This window comes from Mytilus trossulus, chromosome 8, assembly GCF_036588685.1.
Source record: "Mytilus trossulus isolate FHL-02 chromosome 8, PNRI_Mtr1.1.1.hap1, whole genome shotgun sequence".
NCBI lineage: Eukaryota > Metazoa > Mollusca > Bivalvia > Mytilida > Mytilidae > Mytilus > Mytilus trossulus.
This window is the reverse complement of record NC_086380.1, coordinates 71,549,583-71,566,808: the sequence shown is the minus strand read 5'-3', so window position 1 is coordinate 71,566,808 and position 17,226 is coordinate 71,549,583. Positions and strand designations below refer to the sequence as shown.

The 17,226-nt window shown below is 33.1% G+C and overlaps 1 protein-coding gene across 2 annotated transcripts in view; it reads right to left on the bottom strand.

Annotated features, from left to right (window-relative positions):
• Positions 1 to 1,985: 1,985 nt before the first annotated feature.
• Positions 1,986 to 17,226, bottom strand: part of LOC134681366 (uncharacterized) — an 85,786-nt gene continuing 70,545 nt past the window's right edge. The window contains exons 1-3 of one of the 2 annotated variants that reach the window (XM_063540965.1): positions 4,096 to 4,205; positions 3,041 to 3,212; positions 1,986 to 2,301 (exon numbers count right to left, since the gene is read on the bottom strand). In XM_063540965.1, coding sequence (XP_063397035.1) covers positions 2,063 to 2,301; positions 3,041 to 3,212; positions 4,096 to 4,167 — 483 coding nt within the window. In that variant the 5' untranslated portion in view covers positions 4,168 to 4,205 and the 3' untranslated portion in view covers positions 1,986 to 2,062. Of the gene's footprint in view, positions 2,302 to 3,040; positions 3,213 to 4,095; positions 4,206 to 17,226 lie in introns of those variants that run through there. The other variant, XM_063540966.1, reaches the window with a different exon arrangement.

Below are 17,226 nucleotides of genomic sequence, written 5' to 3'. Positions count from 1 at the left end.
AATTGATTGCGTCATGTGTTAAAACAGTTATTGGCCAATTAAATTAGTATATGTAATTTAATCTGCACAGCACGAATTGACCCAATAACCCGAACTCCTACGTCGTTCGGGTTATTGGGTCATCTCGTGCTGTGCAGATTAAATGACATATACCGACTTGCTTGGTCCATAACTATAACAAATGGGAGAAGTTACTTTTGTAATGTCACTCGAACGTGTGAATATGTTTTATATTGGTCAAACAAAATACTTGATCATGTTTAATGAACAAACAAAAAAACACCCTCGGCTTCGGCTTGGGCTTCAAATATTTCTTAAAAAAGATCAAGTATTATCAAACCTGCACATAACAATAGAATAAACAAAATTTACCTTTGACATTAAGGTCCTCCATAACCCCTCTTATGGGCAAAAGGCAAAGGTAAATAAGTTATAAACAATATGTGCCGCAATGATCATTAGAGGGGTTACGGAGGATCTTGATGCCAGAATACTCGTGAAAATTCAGAAAAAAGTCAATTTCGAATTATTGACTGGCTATTCTGAATAAAGGAATGGATTGCTGACCCTTCACCCCCTAATTACAGATACCTTATGCCTCATTCGAAATTTTGTTATAGGTAATGCATATTTTAATGATTTTCTTGTCGTAGAACACACCGAGGGCCGAGGGGTGTCAGTAGTTACGAAGGACCTAAATATCGAAATACGCGTGAAAATTAAGAAATAGCTTATTTTGAATAATGGAACGGACTGCTGCGACACGTCAGCCCTTACGTAAGGATAATTTGAAATACCATTTGATAGCTTATAGAGACAGCAATGAAATTTTCTATTCATAAGCTTCGAATGAGGTATAAGGTAGATATGTTGGTGGTGAAGGGTGTATGCAGTTTTCCTTACGTAAGGGCTAGAAGTATCATTGTCTTTTTGATTAGTTTCTTTAGTTACCAGTTCTGACATCAGAATCGGACTTCTTATAAACTGAGTTTCATTGTGCGTATTGCTGTGTGTTTGTTTATTCTACATCTTAACCTCTAGGTGAGTTTTGGATTTTGTGTTGTTGTTTTGCTGTCTGATGATCACTCGTGGTTTTTTATTGTCGATTGTCAGCTATACCAATGCAAAAATGGGGGAGAAGTCTTTTGGCTAACAAGATGTAAACATACGACTCTGGGACGCATTTGGTCAGTCTAAAGGGGCACTACATGTGATGCCTCGTAAATGTATACACGTATACTGAGAGTGTAACACAATTTTCTCTCAAATGAACCACAAAATCCCAATTTGATGGATCAATGTGTGAACTATATTTTAAAGTAAAATATTTTATGTTATCTAACAGACTCTTCTGTGTGTGCCTATGTCAAACATAATGACACAATCCTTCGCATGTATTCTAACAGACCCTTCTGTATGTGCCTATATCAAACATAATGACACAATCCTTCGCATGTATACTAACAGCTCTTTTAACACATTCATACGAATTGGGTGTAGAATGAACAACTATTTAAATAAGAAGTTGTTGTATGTGTACAATAGAGACACATCTCCACCATGTATAAAAAGTTAACACTTATAGGTCAAAGTACGGTCTTCAACGCTGGTCCTTGGCTCACCCTCAACAGCAAGCTATTAAGGGCCCTAAACTGACTAGTTTTAAACAATTTAAAAAGGAAAACCAACGGTCTAATCTTTAAACAAAATATCCCAAGAAACGAAAAACTCCTATGAACACACACAAATAATCGGCAATCACTGAACAACAGGCAACTGACTGAGGAAGTGCATACAAATGCAGAGGGTTTGAACGTTTTTCACGGACGCCAACCTTCACCCTAACCTGAGACAGTATAATAACATTACAACAAATACAGACACACTATAAAATATTAACTAAAATATTTGTGATAAGTTTTTATCATATATTATTCAATTCAAAGAAGCAAAAAAATAAAATTATTCTCTCTCACACACATACATGTACAAACACACAAATATACACAGACACTCATTTCTCTCGCTTTCTCCCTCACATATGAATATATATACAAATAAGTTAATAAAATTCTTCATCATCAAACATGTCAAAATCAGCGTAGAACTCATTGTTATATTCCTCTTCTGCCATACGTGCCTTGTCTGCCGCGTAACCAAACAAGAAATCCCAAAAGTAGGTGTAAGACTCCCGAAATAGCTGCTGGCGACTCTGTTTTGTAGATAAACTATTTTTGGCACATTTTACAAATAGTGAGAACGAAATTTGTCCTTCCTTTTTTCTTTCTTTCTCATTGCTTTCTAAAAAAATAGTTTATAACATAGAAACGTGGACATAATCAATAATAATTATGTATATATGATATTTCTGTATGAATTTTAGAGACGGTGGAAATCTTTAAATTTAACTTTGATATTTTTTTTCACCATAAAACAGTCATTTTTTGCTTCCTATGATTCAAACGACTTGTGTCACGTGTGTAGCAGATTATGCTTACCCTTACTATTCTTTTGCTATCCTTCGTTTCTCGTTTGCCTTAGTAATGCCAATTTATGGGTTTCTTTATAAAATACAAATTTCTTAATACGTTTATTTGTGCTTTTTGTATTTGTTTTGTTTGAATTGAATTTTGTGACAAGAGTAAATAAAGTACAAGCGTTCCATGACAAAACTTTACGAAGCAGGGTTTTAATAGCTATTGTCATCAGGGTTCGATTTTGTTATGATTTGCTGTCATATATTTAATAAATTTAAATTTTCAGATAATAATACCGAAATCCGAGCAAAATTCCCGTCGGAGATGGCTAATTTAAAAGCTCCAACACTGTTTATACTGAACCAATTATTGCCGAAAACACGATAATATTTTGTATTTGCATACATCGATACAAATTTACTTTAATTATTTTCCTAATTTAATATTCTATGACATTTGTTCTACCTTTTATACAGTGCCACACACGTTTACACCATAACTTATATAGGTAAAAATATCGGCCACTGGACATTAGTCAAGAACATCAATTCATGCTAAATTACCTTGCTGTTGATGTTCTTCCTCGTATTTCTTCTGTTGTTCTTCAGCTTTCTTCTGTTGATGAACTTCCTTCTGATTTGGATTTGTGGACTTTGTTTTAGTGTTGGTTAATCTCAACAGTTCAATGTTTCCACAATAAATGAATGGATTATAAGAACTGTGTGTTTCTTTTTTCTGAAAGAACAAATCATGATGCATGGTTAGCGAATAATGTAACGAGCAAATTAATTCAAATCCTTAAAATTTTTAACAGAGATGAAGAAAATATTAAAGTTGCAAATGTGAACATGCGATGCATATTTGATAATTACATGTATAATAAAAAAATTATCATCGCTTTACAGAGGTGATTTTTTGCTTTTCTTTTGTCCGTTCGTCCGTTTCACTCGCAAATATAGGTCGCTTATTTTTTTTTTTATATAAGGCACTAAGCATTGTCTAGTTTTACCATACCGTTTAGATACGCCCTTATTCTCTTAATGGAAAAATATATATATTATCGACAAACTCAATATTTTCTAGTCTGACTATGTGCAATAAACTTCTTCACTGTAAACTAATATTTACTTAACTCGAGTCTTAAAATTCATTTGAAGAAAATGAACTCGCTTACTTGTAACATTTGTTGGTTTTTTTTATATGTCATTCAACTTTTTGGCATATTTTCCTTCAATCTTTCTCCCTTTGTATTTTTTTTTAAAAAGAAATGGTTTCATCCCGAATTCCCTGAAAAATAAACGCTGAATACCAAACTTCCGAAATAAAGCATTCTTTCCCGAAAAAAGAATCATGACTTCCCGTATCCCGATAAGTACAAATCCCGCATTCCGCAAAATAAAGGCCCAATCCAGACGGTCCGACAAAGTCAGTCCACAACTTTTAACAGCTGAATGCCCAAAAATTAATCTGAAAATGCCGTGAATTGTCTATCTTACTCAAAGAAAAGTCGTTTTCTGCAAATGTGTTTATACAGATAATCTTCAACACAATATTATACTCATGCAAGGAAATGTAGCATTTTGTTTTAAATTGAAAGCCTATATTATGCATATTGTACCTTTCCAAACACGAATGACCGGATACGCCGTACAACTTCGTGTCCGAAAGTCTGTCTTTTCTCTCCGCCCATTTCTATATCTATATTTCTGCAAAAAAAAAGAAAAATGAATCCTCAAGTATACTATATAAACTTTATTATTTAAATAGTATTTGATTATCATTGCCTAGATTGTCAACTATTCTGCTAAAATGAAGAAGAAAAACACGCTCCTTTATACTCATGATACTAGTAGTATTATATTTCTTACCCTCCTTTTGAAATAGCCTAGTCCTACAGACAGATAGATTGGTTATCGGTCGGACAAGTCTACTTTTAAAGAATAGTAGTTTACCTGACCTTATAATGACTAAACGGTTCTGCTAGCAAACAAACTAATATAAAAAAGAAGATGTGGTATGATTGCCAATGAGACAACTATCCACAAAAGACCAAAATGACACAAACATTAACAACTATAATAGGTCACCGTACGGCTTTCAACAATGAGCAAAGCTCATACCGCATAGTCAGCTATAAATGGCCCCGACAAGACAATGTAAAACCATTCAAACAAGAAAACTAACGGCCTCATCTATGTAAAAAAAAATGAACGAAAAACAAATATGTAACACATAAACAAACGACAACCACGTGCACTGAATTACAGGCTCCTGACTTGGGACAGGCATATTCATAAATAATGAGACGGGGCATGTTAGCGGGATCCCAACCCTCCCCTAACCTAGAACAGTGGTATAACAGTACAACATTAAAGAACGAACTATAAAAATCAGTTGAAAAAGGCTTAACTCACCATACATTGTAAATTTGCCTACACTCTCAATGGAATCGGCTGTAAAATGGTTTCGGACGATCGGTATCTTGATTTATTCCAAAGTCAATGTTACTATTTTTTGTTATTTCGTCTATATTTTTACTTGTATCGTATACAATAGACTTAATGCGATATCTCAGGAATAAAAAATATTTTTGTTTAACCAATTTAATACAAACATAGCAAATAACGAGATATAAGCACGAAAACGCATCAATCAAAAATCGCAAACACAATGCACGATGATAAACCTTTACCGCCTGTTTAAGAAACAGGGCCATTTAATAAAAAACTGGAAGCGTTCAAAACTCTTCTTGTACTTATAGAAGATATCTGAAAAAGTAAATTTACAAAGAATGGTCATATTTATTAACTTTCTACTTACATTAAATTGACTTTTAAGCTCGAAATAACACAAAACCAGGACAGATTTAATATTCACTATAAAACTGCGACTTCATGAACGTTGTGTAAATGCTTGTCCTATACTCAGATAAATATGGCGTTACTATAGTAAACACAGTGACGTCATGTGATTATAGACGTCTGTAAGATACGTTGCGCAATACAAACTCTTTTGTGTAACGTTCTGTGACAACTATTTCATGTATTCTTAGGACAATAACCTTTATAACCAATCGTCCAATAAATATTATTTGCAAAATTGGTCTACAATGATTGGAGTACGATTTTTGTTACTGCAACTTGAAAAGGACCACATATATATGAGACAGGCAGATTTTTTAAAAATAAGAACAAACTACTTAGATGTTGCAGCTAAAACTGAAATCAAGGCAAAATCCTAGCTGCATTTTTGGTAAATTTTATGGCACGTTCAAACAGGTTTACACATTAAAATAATAGTTTGAACAAAATATAGAATTCAATGATTTTAAGTCCGTCTTTGGAATGGAGTTAGTACGAAACCCCCTTTTGCTACCATAAACAATTACTGGCCAGTTATTAAAAAAAATATCGAAATGCAATAAAGAATGACACAATTTAATCCATACCCTGACACCTTTCTAATAGCAGTTGTAGCTTATCGCCCTGAAATGGTGAGGATTTTTAGCGAATCATTTATCATTTTTAAGTGTAATATATTTGTATGCGAGAAAAGTTAAACAACTAAAAGAATAAGCAGTACACAAATAAATTTAGCAGTACAAAAGTCAATGGACTGCGTTTTAGAGTTATCGTCCTTTGTATGAAGTTTTAGGTATATGATTGGAATTATGTCTTCCCCTTTTGAACAACCATCATGACCATAACATACACACGAACTGCACATCGACACCAGAGTTGTTATTTCTAAATATTCATATCAATATATTTCAACAACTTGATAGATGCCTTTTGTAGTATTGAAGAATAAGTTATATATATCAAGGTCAATAGCCAATGACGCGTAAGCAGGAAATGTTCGTAAACTAACATGGATAAATGTTTACTCGTCGAAAACTTCTTAAACTGATTTATATTTATTGTTTTCGGATTCCTATTGTTAGCTCTTTGATCATCACGTGTAAAACATAAGAAACCTTCCATGCATCTTTACAATATTTATAGATAACTATACGAAATTATGTAGGATCATATACTAGTAGTTTGGACTAATATGCAATATCGTTTTTTCTTCAAAATTAAATCATTTTTAATAGAAAAATTAAAAAAAATGGTCTTTATTCCGATTATTTTGAAATGGAACCAGAACTATCTTCTAAGTTGAAGCGCAACCTGCCGTCAGTAAGATGTATTCGGACCATGCGTCAGCTTAAAAACCGAATGCCACCGTCAGTTTGAATTAGTGTAAAAGACGCCACTCTTTACCATTAGTAAGTGAAAAAATAATTCGTATTCTGCAATCAAGTTTAATGAGATAAACCGTCAGCCTCAGTAAGTGATACTGATACCGCACTTTGGAATCAGCATTAATATATAAGTGAAGCTAATTCCGCATTCTGACTTCAGCTTTGATAAGTTTAACTGACACTACACACTGCCGACATTGTTAACTAAAGAAGCTGATACTGTACCTTGAAGCCAGCTTTAATATTTGAAAGGAAACCAGACGCTGCCCTTGTTTTAAATTAGTGAAACTGATACAGCACTCTGACGCCAGCGTTAGTAAGTGTAACGTACAGTTTCTCTATTTGCATTAAAAAAATATAACCAAGCAAATTTCATGGACTAAATTTATGGCTCTCCATTGACACCATTTGCGAGTATGGTCTTGAGGAAACGATGATAGTCCGTCGGAAGGGGACGGTAAATGGCTGTCCCGTGTTGAGTGAGAGCCATATCTCTTGCACGTAAAAGACACCTTTGTTGATTTCGAAAAAGAGTAGGCTAATGCCACTACAAGGCAGCACTCGCACCTTCAAAGTGGAAAGGGATTTATATAAGTTGCAATAATTAACTTGCTTCCCAATCCACTATAAATAAATATGTTTAAACTTAACTAAAACTAAACTAAAAATTTTCGCTAGTCATTAACAACGTTTGGTAAATTGTAATCACACGATTTTCTTTGTGGAAAATAACCACATGCAGTAATTTGGGTAATTGTACACAACATGCATGCTACAATTCATACTTGATGATCTCAGACCCTTTGGACCTCTATGTGGGCTATTTCGGTAACTTGGCAAAAAATCCCCAAACTAGATACACGGTTAGATTCAGCATGTCAATGAACCCCAAATATCCGTAAGGACTTTTGTCTATACATTTGGAGACCACAAACTTGAAAAAGGGACCAAGAATATAAAAATGCATGCATGGGATACATTTGTTATTGAAGGCATGACTGTAACAATAGGATGAAGATAAATAAATATCTTATTCTGGGGTCTCATTGGGGGGGGAGGGGGTTCTGATCCTTGATCCCGCTTACTGTATTTGTCAGATTCCCGTATCCGGCTTATACATGTACTATGCAGTTCTCATTTTTTGAAATTTAGCGTGTCCCGCTATACTTTATTTCCCGTTTTCACGACACAATCATTTGACTTTCACGTGTCACACTTACCAAAAAATCGGCAATCCCGCGTCACGCTTATACCACAACGCGACCCACTATTCTACTCTTTTCTGACTCATATTAAACCTATTAAAAATATATTAAAAAAGTAGTGTGTTTTTTTTATCCCCTTTTATCCAGTCTCGTTTCGGTTTGAGCCATAAATAGATAAGATGTCATATGTGACAATGAGACAACATTCCATCCGAGTCACAATTTATAAAAGTATACCTTTATACGTCAAAATACGGTCTTCAACATGAGATGGCTCACACCAAACAGCAAGTTATAAAGGGCCCCAGTGTAAAACCTTTTAAACGGGAAAACCAACAATTCAATCTATATCAAGATGTAAGTAATTAGTGGTGAAGTGTCATGGAAATGGATACAAACAAAAAAGAATAAAGATCCCTATACGATTTATAAGAAATTAAATGGAATACATTGAAATAAATGTTATTTCTATGGAATTTATTTAGAGTGTTTAAAAACCAAACTTTCTTCCGTAAGTTAAATTTTATCAAATCCGTCTCCTTCTTTATCTATGATTGTTTGAGCAAGTCGGCAAAATTAAGGTTTTGCAGCTAATTTCCTAATGCATGTAAAGCAAAACTTTGGTTGACTTGCTTGCTTTGTTTGTATAATTGTTTATACAAACTTTGTAAATACGATTGACATCTTTAAACAATATGTATCGGCATAGTTTAACCTGTATTTATAAAATTATAATATTTGAATTAAATTGGGTGTTATCATAATGATTGTACAATATAAAAAAAAAAACAAGCACGCTAACTAAAGTCTTGCTTTACATGCTCAAAAGAATACGCTGTAATAGATAACAAATAAATAAATCATACAGTGAAAATGCTCCGCATATATACAATACTAATGAATCGCTCTACAGTGAAAATGAAAGAATAGTATCATTATTCGACAGTAAACATGACTCGCATAAAGAAAGCATCATAGTGGAATTCAGTTCAATATGAAGAAACTGAATGACAAAACCTATTCTACGTTATACAACTTTAATAATTGTGTTGAAATGAATATTTTTTCTGCAACATCTTACCTGTTAGTTATAAAACACCTGCACGATCTGTTCGTAAAATGTCCTAAATATTCACCTATTTTGGTATATATTTCACAGCTATTTGGCTTTAGGCGCAAAAAAAAAACGTTCGCATCTCTTTCTTAATAAATACATTTTAACTAATTTTCTTCATTTTCTCTTCAAAAATAAAAAAAAAGTCGTCTGTTTATTTATCATTCTACATTACAAATTTCTGGCATATACAGTGAAAATGATATTTTAGGATTCGCACTTTACATACACTGACATGGTCATATCCATATGCCTATTTTCTCAACCGAGGTCAAAATTTTGCTCGGGCACATATATCTTAAGGAGTTATCACACGTTAGCACACAAAGGTTGCGACTAGTAAAACAGGTGCCATCAGAGGACCCGAGCTCACTTGATAACACGTTGTCCCACAATAAAGTGCACCGGTAAATTAAATAATAGAATGATAAAATTCGTGTTTTACATGATCCTAGCTGAACAATGTAATTATAAGTATTGAATGCTTCTTTTTGTAACTTCATAGGGTTGTAAAAGCGTTGAACGTGGGTTCATTTATAGAATGAAGCGCGGAAGTGCACTTCGGTCAACGCTTTCACACCCTAATGAAGTTACAAAAAGAAGCATTCAATTCTTAATTACACAGCAGGTGCTGTTAATAGAGCACGTATCTGTCTTCTCGACTACTTCTGCGCGGGGTGAACTGAAAAATAATATTTTGTTATATAGTACGTTAAATAATACCGCGCTGAAGTACGTCCATTATTCATAGTTCATTATTCATTATTCAATGATGAATAATGAAATAGTTCATTATTCACTATTCAATATTAAAAAAATGAATAATGAATAATGAAATGGTTTATGTTTCATTATTCAAATTGAAGCGGTGAAAAATGAATTTTTTTTTTTAAAAATTGACCGTGACACTATAGCTATATTTTGATTCGCAATGACCATAAGAGGGTTTACGGACGACCTAAATGCCACAATATGCATAAAAAATGAAGAAATATAACAAAAAGAAGATGTGGTATCATTGTCAATGAAACAAACATCCACAAAAGACCAAAATGACACAGACATCAACAACTATAGCTCACCGTACAGCCTACAACAATGACAACCACTAAATTACAGACTCCTGACTTCGGACAGACACATTAATAAATATATGACGGGGTTAAACATGTTAGCCAATTTTGAATAATGAAATGGATATTTTGAATAATGGAATAAACTGCTGCGACACTTTAGCCCCTAATTATAGATAAACCTTATACCTCATTCGAAAGCTAATTACGGGAGGAACAAAATATATATAGTCAACATGTTCCGTAATGCATATTAGAGGACTTAAATGTTGATATACACGTGAAAACTAAGAAATAGCCAATTTTGAATAATGAAATGGATATTTGGAATAATGAAATGGACTGCTGCGACCCTTTAACCCCTAATTATAAATAAAACTTATACCTCATTCGAAAGCTTATAACGAAAGGAACAAAATGTATATGGTCAACATGTTCCGCAACGCATATTAGAGGACGTAAATGTCGAAATACGCGTGAAAGTTATGAAATAGCCAATTTTGAATAATGAAATGGATATTTTGAATAATGGAATGGACTGCTGCGACCCTTTAACCCCTAATTATAGAAAAACCTTATACCTCATTCGAAAGCTTATTACGAGAGGAACAAAATGTGTATAGTCAACATGTTCCGAAACGCATATTAGAGGACGTAAATGTCGAAATACGCGTGAAAATTAAGAAATAGCCAATTTTGAATAATGAAATGGATATTTTGAATAATGGAATGGACTGCTGCGACCCTTTAACCCCAATAATACATTGTCTTATTGGGGCCTTTTATAGCTGACTATGCATGCGGTATGTGCTTTGCTCATTGTTGTAGGCTGTACGGTGAGCTATAGTTGTTGATGTCTGTGTAATTTTGGTCTTTTGTGGATGTTTTTTTCATTGGCAATGATACCACATCTTCTTTTTGTTATGTTTCTTCATTTTTATGCATATTGTGGCCTTTAGGTCGTCCGTAAACCCTTTTATAGTCATTGCGAATCAAAATATAGCTCTAGTGTCACGGTCAATTTTTTAAATTTTTTTTTCACTTTTCACCGCTTCAATTTGAATAATGAAACATAAACCATTTCATTATTCATTAATCATTTTTTAATATTGAATAGTGAATAATGAACTATTTCATTATTCATTATTGAATAATGAATAATGAACTATGAATAATGGACGTACTTCAGCCCGGTTTAAATAATGACCTAAAAAAATCAATCAATCTCATATTTTACATGAAAGTTTTAACATTTATGGTATGGTCGTGACTTCAACAATGCGCCACAATGTCGAAAACACAGTCATGTATATACATACCGAACTTCAGAAGCGTGAATTTTTGAAAAAGGCCTTGGTGATAGTAAGTTATTGTAAAATTAACTAGAATGGGCTTGCATATGAAAAAAAAGATTTGGTTTGAATGCCAATGAGAAAACAAGCTAACCAAAATAACACCGAAGTTAATACTAGTAACTATAGGTCACCCTACTACCTACAAGTTAACAATGAGCAAAGTCCAATTCACAAAGTAATCTTTAAAAGGCTTCACAATGACAAATGTAAAAGAATTAAAACCAGAAAATTTCAAGTCTTATTTATATACATGTACGAAATAATGAACAAACAGTTATGTTACACAGCAAACAAATTATATGGAAAGCCTCAGCTGTCATATATTAGAGATTTACAAAACGTTATGCTGAAGCTTAAAATGTAAAGTTAAGACAGCGTGATGTTGAATTGAGTCATCAACATGCTAACTCTGAATTACAATATGCTAAGTTGAATCTGCGCAATGTTGACTAGCTATGACAAGTGCTGTAGTCGTGATAGTATAGTGGTAAGCCACGATGTTGTGATGATATGCCGAACACACGTTACGTTGAGCTTAAAGTAAATGATGTGAAGTTGTCATTGCATGATGTTACCTTGCAGATGGATAATGCTCAGTCATCCACTTCGATTGCTATGATAACAAATAAATTGAACAGCTACAATGTATGGTGCTGACTTGTTATTAATAAATGTTTAGCTGAAATAGAACGATGCTATCTCATTGTGATATTGCGATAGGTCTATCATGCAATCTGTTGATTTAAAACACCATGATGTACAGTTGAAAGTACATGATGTTAAGTTAAGATAACACGATGCTACACCACTATATTGAATCGAAAGGCCCACCATACAATGTGTTGAATTAAAACAACACGATGCAACGTTGAAAGTACATGATGTTAAGCTAAGATATCACGATGGTTTATCAGTATAATGTTTAGATAGGCTTACCATAAAATATGCTCACTCGAAACTACAAGACGTACAGTTGGAATTTTGTAATGTTAAGCTATGATAGCATGATGTTATACCAATCTAATGTCACGATAGGCTTACCATACAGTATGCTCACTCGAAACTACAAGACGTACAGTTGAAATTTTGTAATCTTAAACTAAGATAGCATGATGTTATATCAATATAATGTCACGATAGGCTTACCACATGATATGCTCAGTTAAAACTACACAACGTTCAGTTGAAAGTATGTGATGTTAAGCTATGATAGCATGTTGTTATATCATTTGAATATCACGATAAGCTTACCATACACTATGCTCAGTTAAAACTACACAACGTTCAGTTGAAAGTATGTGATGTTAAGCTATGATAGCATGTTGTTATATCATTTGAATATCACGATAGGCTTACCATACACTATGCTCAGTAAAAACTACACAACGTACAGTTGAAAGTATGTGATGTTAAGCTATGATAGCATGTTGTTATATCATTTGAATATCACGATAGGCTTACCATACAATATGCTCATTCAAAACTACATGACGCACAGTTGAAAGTATGTGATGTTGAGCTATGATAGCACGATGTTATATCATAAAAATGTCACGATAGGTTGGCCATACAATATGCTCATTCCAAACTACACGACGTACAGTTGAAAGTACGTGTTGTTGAGCTAAGATAGCACGATGTTATATCATTATGACGTCACGAGAGGCTAATCATACAATGTGTTGACTTTAAACTACACGATGTAAATTTGTAGTAGTTTGGTCTTGACTTGAAACAGTAAAATGTTAATTTATAAAAACAGAACGTGAAGCCGAAATAAAACAATGATGGGATGACATATACTTGTGCAGAATTAAAGATTTTTTTGTGTTCAGTTGACTTCGAATATATATAGTACAAATATTAGATCGTTTTTATGTTAAATTGAAATACAATAATGATGCGTAAAACATTACAAAATTATGTTAATTGAAACTGCAATTCTATGGAAAAGAATGAGGGACAAATCCCCAGGATTTTTTCTTCTTCACTTGCAAGTTGATGAATATTGATGAAATTTAACTCAAGAAGCAAAATGATATACAAAGAAAGTTTTCCATATATACATAATGCAAAAGAATTACTCATCGCTATATATTACACTTGAATACAGTTTTGCCGTATATTTACATGACTTTTGTTTTCTTTGGATTTTTTTTTTATGATTTAAACCCAGACTTTTTTTATGAACAATATTTTGCAGTATATTCTACATGTTTTCTTTGAATTTTTTTTTATGATATAAACCCAGACTTTTTTTTATGAACAATATTTAAGAAAATATTTATCTATGTTGTGTGTCAATATATATATATACAACATAATATTGTGGCAATCATATTTCCGTGTATCTGTTGTAAGTCAGGAACCTCGTCGGTAATTGTCATAACTTAATGTTTTTTGTTATTTTTAGGAATTCGATTCTATTGACAATTCTTTAATGAAATCTGTTTAATTTGTTACCCTCACTATGTATTTTGCTAATTTTTTCGTCGTTGGATTGCTGTCCCAGTAATTAAAGTTAGCTTTAAGTCATGACATACATGTACACAGAATCATGTGCATAATGTAATATATCAGATTTTTTCAACACATCTACATGTTTAAGTCATGACATACATGTACACAGAATCATGTGCATAATTTTATATATCAGATTTCTTCAACACATCTATATGTAATGTAGATGTGTTGAAGAAATTTGATATATTACATTATGCACATGATTCTGTGTACATGTATGTCATGAGTTAAAGCTAACTTTAAAAACACTACTTACAGTCTTACATAGAAAGGTCCACATACTAATATGTTGTCATAAACCTCAAGACTTGGGTATTATTTAAAGCAATTGTAAGCAATCGTATAGTACTACGACCTTCAACAATGAAAACACCCTTACAGTATAAATGAATATAACAAAACATGTTTAACCCCATCACATTTTTTATGTTCCAGTCTCAAGTCAGGAGCCAGTAATTCAGTGCTTGTCGTAATTTTATGGAAAGCCTCAGCTGTCATATATTAGAGATTTACAAAACGTTATGCTGAAGCTTAAAATGTAAAGTTAAGACAGCGTGATGTTGAATTGAGTCATCAACATGCTAACTCTGAATTACAATATGCTAAGTTGAATCTGCGCAATGTTGACTAGCTATGACAAGTGCTGTAGTCGTGATAGTATAGTGGTAAGCCACGATGTTGTGATGATATGCCGAACACACGTTACGTTGAGTTTAAAGTAAATGATGTGAAGTTGTCGTTGCATGATGTTACCTTGCAGATGGATAATGCTCAGTCATCCACTTCGATTGCTATGATAACAAATAAATTGAACAGCTACAATGTATGGTGCTGACTTGTTATTAATAAATGTTTAACTGAAATAGTACGATGTTATCTCATTGTGATATTGCAATAGGTCTATCATGCAATCTGTTGATTTAAAACACCATGATGTACAGTTGAAAGTACATGATGTTAAGTTAAAATAACACGGTGCTACACCACTATATTGAAACAAAAGGCCCACCATACAATGTGTTGAATTAAAACAACACGATGCAACGTTGAAAGTACATGATGTTAAGCTAAGATAGCACGATGGTTTATCAGTATAATGTTTAGATAGGCTTACCATACAATATGCTCACTCGAAACTACAAGACGTACAGTTGAAATTTTGTAATCTTATCAGTAAAACATATTGTTATTGAAGAGAAACTTATTGTCTATCAATTTTATTTCGATATAATTTAATTTTGGATGTAACGCGTTTTTTGATTGGCTGACGTTATTTTGTTACGAGTCTATAGACATAATTTATTCATGTGATCGTGACGTCATCAACGTTTTTTCATTGTTTTCTACGGTTTAAAATGGAATTTAGAATTAACTTATAAGAAATGAATGTAATATTTTTTCTGTCTATTCAAAATAACATGAACAATGCGGTGCACACCCGCTACACGCGTTGTTCAGTGTGCACCAAATGTTTTATGTTATTTCTTCATAGATAGAACAAATATTACAGTCAATCCTTAAATGTCATAGGCTAAATGAGGGTTTTTTGGTGGTTATATCATTAATTTTAATCTTTGAAATACAAACTAGTTTGAATTGTTTTACATTTTTCATTTCGAGGCCTTTAAAGCTGACTATGCATTATGGACTTTGCTCAAGTTGAAGGCCGTGCGATGACCTATAGTTGTGTAAATGTCTATGTCATTTTGGTCTCTTGGTCATATCCATATGACTTTTTTCTCAACCGAGGTTAAACTTTTGCTAGGGCACATACATCTAAACAAGTCATCACACGTTAGCACACAAAGGTTGCGGCTAGTAAAACACGTGCCATCAGAGAACCAAAGCTCATCTGATAATTGTGTAATACCTTTAAAGTACTTATCACACGTTATAGTACGGTGACCAGAGTGAACATTTTAAAAATTTAATCGTCAAAAATGGTATACGGCTGTATCATATATCATTCGAATCGAAAATATATGTACTTTAAAATTAATTTGGTCGTCAAAACTAAAAATGGTGCAGTTTTTCAGAAATCGAGATCAAAGGTCAACCATCATGTTCCATACATAATTGCAATGGATATTAGATAACAACTAAAATACCTTATCGCATATTTTTTTTTAGCAAAACAGCATGGGTTCTGTTTTTCCGATCCATTTTTCACCCAAAAATCAAAAATTATCCTAAAATAAACTGTTTCGATAAAGTAAAACACTTCTAAAAATAGTGGGGTGATTTTTTATTTAAAACGAAGTTTTTTTTCGAAACAATCATTATTACAAGCATCAAAACTATAATAAATTAATATAAAATACAGAAAAACATGTCTGCTTTAAGATAAATATCTTTTATTACCCAATATAGGTTTAACAATTAAGTTTTGTACACTTAGGATACGGTTGGTACACGCTAAATTTACAACAAACTCTATAAACACAGACTGATATGTGGCTTTAAAAAAACTTTTTATATGTTATACCATGCATTACAAGGAACACAAGTCAGCGCAGAACATATACACAATTGTAAATAGTATTTTGGATTACTAGAACTACATTTAACTGTCTGAAAACTTTAGATTTTTAATAAATGATACAATATCAGAAATGCACATTCAATTTGCAAATCGCACCAAAAGCCTTCTATATACTGGCAAATAAAATTTAGTTCTCAAACTTCTTCTGTTAGGGCATGTGTATAAACGTTCTTGCATGATTCTGATCCTTGACAGGAACATAAGTCGGTACATGCAAGGTTTTGGGCAACACAAACACACGACTTTTTACATTGTGATTTTCCATTACACGAACACACGAGGTCATGAAGAAAATCTGCTGACATGTTTCCTTCAAAGTAGACAGGGTGCAAGGAATCGTTGAATGATTTCCATCCGTATTCCAATGGTGAAGGCAGGGGTGGTTTTGCAAGACAAGAAGCATGCCAAATTTTGGTCTGAAATGAGGCACGAAGGATATGCTGTCGAAGCGCCGCTTCAGAGGGTGGCAATCTGACCAGACTTGAATCCTTGCTTGTAGCAAGCTTAACTCGAAGTTTGTTAATGTCCTGATGGCAGGATGCATATTTCTGCTTTTGGTCGTAAAGTCTTGTCACAACCGTCTAGAGCATGATATGACAGTCTCTGTGTCGGAATCTCCTAAATTGTACAGATCACTGAAATCAAATACTGCATCTTTCAATACTTTATACACTGACTTTTTACCAATTCC